The sequence below is a fragment of the Tasmannia lanceolata genome, unplaced genomic scaffold (assembly GCF_043159265.1).
Source record: "Tasmannia lanceolata isolate RefF3 unplaced genomic scaffold, GAP_Taslan_0.1 ptg000037l, whole genome shotgun sequence".
Taxonomy (NCBI): Eukaryota; Viridiplantae; Streptophyta; class Magnoliopsida; order Canellales; family Winteraceae; genus Tasmannia; species Tasmannia lanceolata.
The window spans coordinates 45,022,981-45,034,065 of NW_027518714.1; the positions used below are offsets into that span (position 1 = coordinate 45,022,981).

Sequence of the window (11,085 nt, forward strand, 5' to 3'; positions counted from 1 at the left end):
TTGCCTTTCCCACCTTTTTCCAATGAAATAAGAATGGGAATTTTAAACTTCATGCGTTGTGGTGTTTGGACTCAAAATTGAAAATCTATTCTCAAAAAATAAAACAAAGGAACAATTGGACATCAAAATACGAGAATTGCCAACGGGAGACACACTCTTCAAAATTGTTAAAGAGGGTTGCTAACCCCCTTTTGAGAGTTTGATAACCCCATTTTGAGGGTTGATAACCCCCTTTTAGAGACTTGATAACCCCCATTTCGTCCCTCTCTAACAATTTTATAAAAGTGTGTCCTCCTTGGCAATTCTCGTATTTTGACGTCCTCCATTGGCAATTTTTCCTAAAACAAATAGGGTCTAACTATTGGGAAGCAAGGCCTTCCGATTCGAGAATAAAAAATCAAAACAACTGAAAAATGTGTCCTCGTAGATGCCAAAAAAATAAATCCCTCCACAAATAAACAATGCAAAATCAGACGCTAATTAAGAATAGGGAAGTGATATTTACACCCTTTTTTATCACCAGGGGCACCCAGTGCCAGTGTATCAATGACTAAAGGGGGGCTAATGTACTTGACGTCAGAAAAATCCAGTGGTTTTGATTGCCACGTACACTGGCGCTGGATATCCCTGGTGATCAAAATGGGTGTAAATGTCACTTCCCTTAAGAAAAATAATATAATCAGCCACAAACAGAAGGTAAGTGATATATCCGCCCTTTTGATTACTAGGACACCTAGCAGCGGTGTATCAATGACTGCAGAGGGGCTAATGTACTTCACGTCAGAAGGATTCAATGGGGCTGATTGCCACATACACCGCTGCTGAGTGTCCAGGGGCTGATATATCACTTCCCAAACAAAATTACAACACCAAATTTACTTGGAAAATCTTTTACTGTGAAAGGAGAAAACACATGCCAAATCCGTGTGAGATCCTACCAAAATAAGAGAATTTTACACTGATTTTCTTCGGTTTACCACAAATATGGAGCACATTAAAGGATAGAAAGATACATGGTTACGTTACAAATCAATCCCCCTCCCTAAAAAACACAAAAATAAATCTTCCAATGAGTTGGAGATGATCTGGTAGGCAACAAAAGTAATACTCCACTTTCTGTTAGAAAACCTTGGGCTGGAGATCGAAGCCTACCCAAAATGCTGACTTTACTCTGTGAGGATAGTTATGATGTGATCTGCTCTTTTTTTCTTCACTTCAAATCTATATTGATTTTGGACAGAGTTGCACAACTAGTCATGTACAAATCCCAGTTTCTGATCAGCAACAGATCCAAAATCTATGCGGAAGGCACTCAACATTTTGTTTTCAGAGTTATTGCTCCATTGGCTTGGGTGCTATTGTGTGTGAAAACCGATGACTGAAGGTAGCCTGTATCCGTCTGCATACATGTGACTGAGCGTTGAACGAGAAGGTTGATCTCCCTCTTTTTGCCGACTACTGTAGTAATTATTTAAGATTTTGTGCAATCTTGTAACACTTAGGGGCCGTTTGGATACGCGGATTTTAGAATCCTCGATTTCTTCAAAATTGTAGCTAAGAGACGAGAAGAAGCGGACCAGCCATCGTTTTTTACTCATTTTTTACTTCTCTCCCTTCTTTCAGTCAGCAAGAGAGTAGCATATCCTCCCATATTTCCAGGTTTTAGAAATCTAAGGATGCAGGAGAGATTTTTAAAACCTGAATTTCTCACTTCAAATCCAAGAAACGCTGTCAGGGCAGCATATAACAGCTTGATCATGAACCATTTTTTACACTGTTTTCAAACTAAAAGCCTGGATTCTAAAATCTGCCTATCCAAACGGCCCCTTAAAATTATAACCTGAAATCTAAGTAAGAAATTACTTGTCTTAAGATTGTTACAGAAAAAATATATGCTTCATGTGATTTCAAATTATTCAAATAAAAGAAAACACCAATCAAATAGCCACAAGTGAACGAATCCAATCTTGCAAAAGGAATCAACTGGTTCGAGGCATGGATCTAAATCCGCTGCCTTTAAGGTAGTATTGGCCCCACATTCAACGGTGCAAATGGGAACTCCACTTTATGCCTCTAGGATACAATTATCTAGCAAGGCACTTCTATAACGGTAACCGAATTAAACGACGCAATAATTTTTCCCACATGACTAACATGTAGGGGTTCCACGGAAAAGAAAAAGATCCCACATCGGAAAAGCGGATGGATGTGGATGGCCTTATAAGGACTTGGGCACACTCCCCTTAAGGGCTAGGTTTAAAGGTGAGTTTTACCTTTGTCCCAACAAGTGGTATAAGAGCCGGGGCGACATAACCCCGGTGTACCTCTGAGGATGGAGAAAATTCCTCAACCTCTGATGATGGTGAAATTCCCTCAAAGAAGATCTCGTATTTGCCACGTTGCCGCAGTGTGGAGAGGCGAGATTATCCATGTTCAATCCAGGTGGAGGGAGAGATTATTGGGGGTTCCACACAAAAGCAAAAGATACCACGACGGAAAAGGGAATGAATGTGTATGGGCTTATAAGGACTTGGGCACCCCCTCCGCTTAAGGGCTAGCTTTTAAGGGTGAGTTCTACTCGGGTCCAAACAAAACACGTGTTTTACAGTAGAAAAAATGAGATCGAGACCTCCGTTCAAAATAAATATTGAATTTCTAAATGATTTTCATTTTTAAATAACAAAAAATCAACATTTCTTAACACCAAAAAAAAAAACTCATTCCACTTTGGGATACATGCAATGGTGACCATTCATCCTTATATGGCACTTAAAGAGTTCCATTTTGGAGAGCAAATTGCCTTCCACAAGAAAAAAATTTCACCCCTCTTTCTAACCATGTCCAATTTTTCAAAACAAATTAATCCTAAAACCAAACATTCTAAAATTAAAATAAATAAACAAGAATATGATCGTTCAATCTGCCTTCTTGTGACAAGCCATTCTCAAAGGGATAGGGGGATCAGAAAATGCACCATCAACGATCTGATCAAAGACCCACTTGTTAGCAGCCTGAGTGTAATGGACTCCATCCCAGTTGATTCGAACTGATAGATCTTTGCACGACTTTCCAACTAAAACATCAGTCCCGTTGACATGAATCTTTCCTCCACAACCTAAATGCCTATTGTAGTTATACTTACCTCCATGTCCACAGCATGCTCTAAGAGGATGCAAAAATCCTGCCATCAAATTTTTCTATAGTAAGAACAAATGGAGGGAAAAGACTTCAGACAACGTTGGCAATGATATATGTGTAGGGAAATGCAAAAGTGTTCTAATGCAACTTTTTGTGGTTTTTTATAAGACTTTTCTAGTTTCTATACTTTTTTGAGATGTTCTCTTATTCTTCTTGATAATGTCAAAATAATCTTATAGGAAGATCAATAGTGTGATGTATTTACTTACTTTTTCTTAATTACCTTTATGTGAACAAGATGTTGTGTTTTTCTATAAGATGGATGTGCGGCCACACAAGGTTAGATCGAATTAAAAATGAAGACATCCGTAAAAAAGTGGGGGTGGCACCAATTGAGGAGAAGATGAAAGAGCACCGCTTAAGATGGTTTGGGCATATCCAACGTAGGCCTTAGGATGCTCCAGTGAGAAGAAGTGACTCGTGCCAAGTTGATGGAGTAAAAAGAGGTGGGGAAGACCGAAAATAACTTAGGTAGAAACGGTGAGGAGAGACTTGAGATCTAGGAACATAACATAGAACGTGACTTTGGATGGGAGAGAATGGAAGAAAATGATCCATGTAGATGAACCCAACTAGTGGCAGGTTTAGAATTAGTCAATTGGTAGATCCTTTCACATTCCTCATTAAAACTTTCTATAGGATTCATTAACCGACCCCAACTAGTTTGGGACAAAGGCTTAGTTGAGTTGAGTTGAGTTGATATATTCGCCCCTTTCTCTCCTTGGGACATCTCCTTGTGTAAAATAGTCAAAATACAATATATGAGGCTGTCCAAGGGAAAAAACGGGCGAATATATCACTTCCCTTAAGTTTATTCTCCGGAAGCCATATAAAGTTAAAAGAAAAAAAGGGATTTGCTGGGGACCATCACAGAAGGCATTTCTAGAAAGGTCTATTGCATGAGAGAGCAACCACGAGTTTTTATTTGGTGCCCGACCGTCATGTCCCTTGTGGGCGGTACCACCCTTTGTTTGATCCAACAGCATATCACTTTCTTAAGTTACTGCTGTTGGATCAAACATCGAGGGTGGTACTTTTATCGTTCCACCCAGAAGGGAATTGACGGTCGGGCATCATATAATTTCTCGAGCAACCACATCTTAGCAAATTCAGAAAAGAAATCTAGCGAGTAAAAGAAAATTGCAATTTGCTCGGGACCATCGCAAAAGGCATTTTCTGAGCCAGGCTGTTGCATGAGAGACCTGCCACATAGGCTCACTTTTCAGCAGATTTTGTCTTATTCATTTAATTCATCTGAGGTGGCTTCTCACTCATGCAACAACCTGGTCGCGAAATGCCTTGTGCGATGGTCCCTAGCAAATCCAAAGAAAATTTGGCTTGATTTTCTAAACGTGAAACCCATAAGATCCAGCATGGGCTTCTTGACCCGCCACCTAATTAATGACCAGGTCAATCTGACTCGGACGAGTCCCGAGTTGGCCATCCATGTTCCCACATGGGAGGACCAAATTTGGTAAATAAAGTTAGCAACTAAAGAAAATAAAAGTAGCGTGAGGACTCACCATGCTTCCTGGCTTTGCTAATGAGAGAGTATTTGACTGAATAGACATCAACATAGATGAATGCAGCCTCTGGAAGATCCTTTCTAAGTTGTTTTACAGTTTCTTTCAATTTCTCATTGAAATATTTGCACATGTTATTATAAGGAGTTGCACATCCAGCACTGTCCAAATCCTCCTTTCTGATAGGCAATCTAGCCAAAATATATGGAAGGCACCCAACAGGACCCGTGTTGTGAATCCAAAAATATCTCCCTCCTTGCCAATATATATTCTGCAAAAGAACTAACTTTTTAATAGACGGAGAGAGAGATTAACTGGTGTCTGGCACTATATAGAAGTATTTTTTGAAAAAGTAGGGTATGGCCCACATCATAAGACGATCCAAACCGTCCATTTGTTGGGCCACAAAATAAATAGGCTGTGCCCCCCGAAATCATTTCCATGGTATGGTCCTAACCGTCCGATAGGGGGAAGTATGCTACGGCCCACATCATAAGATGATCCAAACCTTGAATTTGTTGGGCCACAACATATATAGGTTCAGCCCCAAAAATTATTTCCATAGGAAGATCCTAACCCTCCAATCTATAGAATTTTCCCCTCTATTGATCTGGGGGTTAGGATCATCCTATGGACACAATTTTGGGGCACAACCTATTTATGCTGTGTGGTCCGACAAATGGATCATCTTATACCATACTTTTTGAAAAATACAGCTTTATAAGGCCACACGTCGTATTAAATCTCAATTAACTGTTACCTTTATTACTATGGTGAACTTATCGAGTATATCTGGAATAGATTCTTTTACTTCTTCGGACGATTTGTTAGAAAAGTACCCTGAGGTGACATCATTCTGACCAATATCGAAAGTATAAAGCGCTTTGGAGAAATACTCTTGTTTTGGCAACAAACCCTTGAAAACGTCTCCTGCATGATTCAAAGCCCCCAAATTAAAACACTCTAATCCTACACACTCTTCATATAGAAAATGCTTGTGGCTAGTAAAATTACCTTTTTGGATGGCCAACCCGGACCGAGATATGAACTGATCATACTGCCAGGTTTGCACGTCCAATGAAAAAGGACTGAACCCAGATTGTTGTAGAGTACTGTTTTGTGCTCGGATGGTCGATCCAGCAGTGGCGAAATTCGCTCCATGGGTGAAATTAGTTCCCACCGAGTCGAGGTACGCATTAAGATATGGTAATCCAAAGCTATTTGCTGTAAAGCCGGAATCAGAGAAACTTGTATTTGATCAATGATCAGTGATTACCAAAAGAGATAAAGAATCACTAAATAAAACTAGATGATTAAGCTTCAATTATTCTTTCTTTTATGAGAAAGATACTATTAATTCATTAAATCAAAGAAGATTACAAATGCTCCCAAATGCTCCATACACGAGTGACCTCTAGAAGCTCCAGATTTGACAAGGCGATCGATCAGCCAAATCATTGGCACTACCAGGAATAATCACTAAATAGATAGATCTTTTGTCTCATCTAATAAGTTGGAGTCTCCACAGACCCGCGGCATTCCTTTAGCCCACAACGTAGTATTCGAAGAGTCACTCTCCACTTCCAACCGTCCATCTAGTTGAAGAAAATAGTTAATCCCTTGTAGAGGGCATGGACCTTGGCTTATGTAGAATCAATGATTCCGATAGGTCCAACAAAAGCATTCATGATGTCACCCAAATAGCTCCTAAATAATAATTAATCTTGAATTATTCTTGATGACACACTTGTGTTACCATTGGCAATAAATACCCAATTATAGTGTTGTCACATTGCGAGGTTGCAAAAGCAAGCAACCGGAGGGATCATATACATCAACCATTCGGTATATATGATGTCAGTCATGACCAAGTACATAGCTAGCGAGGAGTGAGGCCTATCCAAGCATGTCCATATCTTGAACAGGCAGTTGGCGCCACTCATCGACTCATGTGAGGAGTTTATATAGGAAATGTAAGGTGCATACACTATACACATGACCCTTAGTAATAAAAGTTGTATCTAGAAAGGATTAGTATTTTCGATGAGGGCAGTTTTAGGGCATGTCCCATCCACAAAAGGATGATTTAGATCATCAAATACGTGGCTATAACTAATCTTATTACATGAAAAGTATGCTTACGTAACGTATAAAAGGTCAAAAAGACCACCGTTATTTCATCAAGGGTGAAATGACCACCGCCTAAAACTATCCCTTTGGGATCATCGAACCAAAAACTAAAATTTACCAAATAAAATATTTATTCTAAGGCCATATTTTGCGACCATGAAATATTATTCCATGGAATAGTAGTGGACCCAACGGGGGGAGAGAGAGAGAGAGAGAGAGAGTCCTTAAAAATAGTGAAAAGAAATTACCCGTTAAAATTTTTAGGAGATTTCATGCCCCCATCACTCCCGCCCTGTCAAAGTTTTCCCTCTCCCGTCCATCTCAAGTTGGCAACTGGGCTGTGTTGGCCCGCAGCACGCCCGGCACGGCACGCTTGCTACAGTGAGGTGGGATGTGCCGGCCTAAGGGTTTAGGCACGCGGCACGAAACGACACGGCACGAAAAGCGGCACGGCACTTCCAGCACGACGAAAAACAGTGTAAAAAGGACTTTATGTGGTTGTTTTCTCGTCCGTGCCTAACCTCCGGCACGGCCCATGGCCGAATCGTGCCGTGCCGTGCTTGGCCCGCGGGCTATGTGGGCAGTAAAATTTTGTGCCGTGCCAGCACGGCACGGCCTGCTTGCCACCTTGACGTACATCTCTCAAAACTGGCCCTATAAACATTTTCTTTTGAATGTATTTTCAAGGTTGCCAAACAGGGCCCAAGTGAATCCTATTTACTAAAAATAAAGAGGAAGAGAGATTCATATTGGTTTGAATCTTTCCATAGTGTCTTAACTAGAGAATTTGAATGGACAATCTTAAGCTTAGGCATTTTCCACAAGAGCATCTTATTTGAATTGATTTCACTTTTTATTCTTATCTAGGACAAATTGACTTGAGTCCTCATCATCCAAAGGGGCCCTCTATAGATAAAGGTCTTGCTTTTTAAGACTTTATTTAATCCATTATCTTATCTAAAGGTAAATAGAAAACACTTCTAAAACAGGATCCCTTTCCTAAAATAAAGAAGGGATAAATCCCCACTTTTTTTGTTTTTTTGTCATGATAGAAGATCCCGTGCTCTTTTTTCAGCATGCGATCCCGTTTTGCTAGCAAATCTCAAAGTAAATTCTGTACAGTCTATTTTTCATGACGCATTACACAATAATTACCCATTAATAACTTGTTCTGTAAAACAAAGGCATTCCATACTGTGGGGACCACCACTATTTCAAATTATTCCCTTCAATCTCATACTGATCGTCTTGTTCTTAAACCTTTTTTGAAAAACAAAACGTTGTCTAAAAGATGGCATCATTACAATAATTGCATTTCCACAACTTTTGTTTGTTGTTTCCTACTTTCCTGACATCATATTCGGGAAAAGACAAACAAAAGTGATCGAAATTCGAAATATCAGTTTGCTTTTATTAAAAAATCATATTTTAGATAAGTCCTGAGAGGCTGAGAGGTTTGTCTCCCAATCATGCTTGCACGAGACAGGGCCTTTCACCAGCAATACATACTACAAAACATGGGTCACATGAAAGTTTTTGGAATAAGTCAAAAGAGTAGTCAAAAAGGTCAGTATCTTTCCAGGTTTTGTTCAAAGCTAGGATTTAATTTATGCCCTGTTTGGATTGCATGAAAAACAATTCTAAAGGAAAAAAATTTCTTGGGAATTTTTTTCAATGGATCCAGATGGTCCGATGGACCATCCGAATCCGAACTTTAATGAACAGGATATAAGCATACCAAGAGGGTCCATGGGCATATTTCGGATTCCCAATCATATGATCCGAAAATTTTCGGATCGGATCCAGGCATGTTGCGAAAGTCCTTAGGGACAGTCACGATCCGAAATCATCTTACAGTAATACCCTCAAAATCATTACAACATCAATGTTAAGTGGGGGTATTCTCGTCAAAATAGTCATATTCTTTTAGTAGTTACTCGTTTCCATCTTTATTGAATGAAATCTCCTATACCTTCCCGTGTAAGTAACTCCTCCCCATTTATGGAACAAACATCTCATCTTCCTATCTGTAAACATAACCCATCTACTCCATGTTCTGTCCCTAGTCATTGCTCTCACCCTCGTCATCGCTAGTCATTGCTCTCACCCTCACCATCGTAGCAACCTTGCCTTCCCAGCATCCGAGCAGTAAGCACGGAAAACTCCTGCTAAGTTTTTGGTTTCTATTATCTTCTTAGAATACTGGATAGTAGATACATATTTTTCTCTGTTTTTAGTCACTTCTTTGAAGTCGATTACTGCTTTCCATTATGGTGGAGTGACATTCTAACTCTTTTTAAAAAAAAATTAATTATGTACTAAGCTTAGTGAGACATAATAGGACACTCCAATGGACGGTCCGATTTAAAATGGATCATGAACGTGACGTCGAAAGTAGGATCCGAAGAACAATCCGAATCCGATTAGACTGATAAGGAATTTGAATGGATCGTGACCGTGACATAGGTGGATCGGATCCGAAGTGGATCCGTTGATACCCCTAGGTTCAAGTTGTATTTTTTCTTGGGCACGGAAATAGTAAGATGTTTTAGAAAAATCTTTCCTCTCCAAACTTTTCTGGAAAATCCCTGCGTGCAATACAAAGAGGGCCCTTTAGGAAGATGAAATCTACACTGACTTGTTTTCATATCGACACTCCTATCTTTATTTACCCTCTAATTCCCTGAAAAGCTATATCAACAGGTCTATCAGAGAAGTTAAAAATTAAGAAAGCAGCGGCCATGTCAAAACAAGGGAGTGTAAAAATCTTAAAAAAATAAAGCACCCATAAACGTGTTTATATAATTATATACTCTCTTAATAATAAACGTGTTTAGACAATTATACTCTTTCTTAATTAGAGAAAGTATTACAAGAAAACAAGTAGAAAGCTTAACAAGAGAATCCAAAGAAGTATATATCTTCTTCCTTTTTTTTTTAATCTAAGACTACATTCATGATGAATCTAAAAGCTAAACTCTAACTCCATTAAAGATTAAAAAACAAGATAGAATAAGTGGAGGAAAAAAATAAAGAAAAAGACATACCGATGAAATCGATAAGAAGGCGTCCATCGGAATATCTCCCGGCCGGGATATGAAAGAAGGACTCCCCATTGGGTGGAGGAGCAGGGCCGAAAGCCGCCGAGAGCCCACCCGTGTCGGAATTCGAGTCGCCAAAGTTGAAGATTGCGGGAAAATTACAATGGGCAGAAGCATAGGCAGGATTATATATGGTAATCAGTGTTAAAAGTAGAATACTAAAAGAGACACTAAGAAAACGTTTAGAGGGGTCCATGGTGAAAACAGGAAGATAAGAAAGGAGATGATATGAAATAGAAAATAAGGAGAAGTGGGGTTTTTGTATGCTATTTATATAAATTTAGGGCGCTGATATTATCTCTCCCCCCCGGAATGGCTGGCTAACATTAAACGTTAGGATTTAACGTATACGTCACTTTCCCACCATTTGACAGGGTCTCTCTCTCCACACACACACACAATAGGAACAGTTGGTGGGCCCAACAGAAACCGTTGGTGGAATGGTGGACCCATCTTTGAACAACGCAGGCCCCGCCCATACCACACCATAGGATAATCTAAACCGTCCATTTTATGGGCCATAAACGTAAATAGGTTGCGTCCCAAAATATCATTTCCATAGGCTGATCCTAGCCCTCCGATCTAATAGAAACTACATCTTATGCAACCTTTATAGATTGTAGGGTTGTGATCATCCTATGGAAATGATTTTTGGGGCACAACCTATTTACATTGTGGCCCATCAAATGAATGGTTTGGATCATTCTATGGAGTTGGTTGTAAAGTAACATTAAGGTCTGTCCACAACATAGGACCATCCAAGCCGTCCATGGTAGGTCCAATCGTAGGCCCCACCGATATTTTTCAAATTGAAGCGTACCGTCCACAACATAGGATGATCCAAGCCGTCCATGCTTTGGATCATCCTATGGAGTTGTCGTACACTAACATTAAGGCCCAATCATAGGCCCCACCGATATTTTTCAAATTGAAGCGTACCGTCCACAACATAGGATGATCCAAGCCGTCCATGGTTTGGATCTTCCTATGGTGTGGTTCGTACCAATTTAGGCCCCTCCCAGATTTTTGAAAATGAAGTGTACCGTCCAGACCATAGGATGATCAGAGCCGTCCATTTGATGGGCCACAATGTAAATAGGTTGTGCCCCAAAAATCATTTCCGTAGGATGATC

At 39.8% G+C, this 11,085-nt stretch overlaps 1 protein-coding gene across 1 annotated transcript; it reads right to left on the reverse strand.

Annotated features, from left to right (window-relative positions):
* Positions 1 to 2,733: 2,733 nt before the first annotated feature.
* Positions 2,734 to 10,199, reverse strand: LOC143862003 (GDSL-like Lipase/Acylhydrolase superfamily protein). The gene is made up of 5 exons (XM_077372995.1): positions 9,899 to 10,199; positions 5,736 to 5,945; positions 5,482 to 5,651; positions 4,722 to 4,992; positions 2,734 to 3,181 (listed from the first exon to the last, which is right to left on the reverse strand). The coding sequence occupies exons 1-5, from the start codon at positions 10,146 to 10,148 to the stop codon at positions 2,916 to 2,918; spliced, it is 1,167 nt and encodes a 388-aa protein (XP_077229110.1). The 5' UTR covers positions 10,149 to 10,199; the 3' UTR covers positions 2,734 to 2,915.
* Between the last annotated feature and the right edge of the window lie 886 nt (positions 10,200 to 11,085).

Coding starts and splice junctions, on each gene's coding strand:
- LOC143862003 (XM_077372995.1), bottom strand. CDS start 10,148: ATGGACCCCTCTAAACGTTTTCTTAGTGTCTCTTTTAGTATTCTACTT. Junction 5,652..5,735: donor CGGGTTGGCCATCCAAAAAG/GTAATTTTACTA, acceptor TGAATCATGCAG/GAGACGTTTTCAAGGGTTTG. Junction 3,182..4,721: donor TAGCAAAGCCAGGAAGCATG/GTGAGTCCTCAC, acceptor ATTTGATGGCAG/GATTTTTGCATCCTCTTAGA.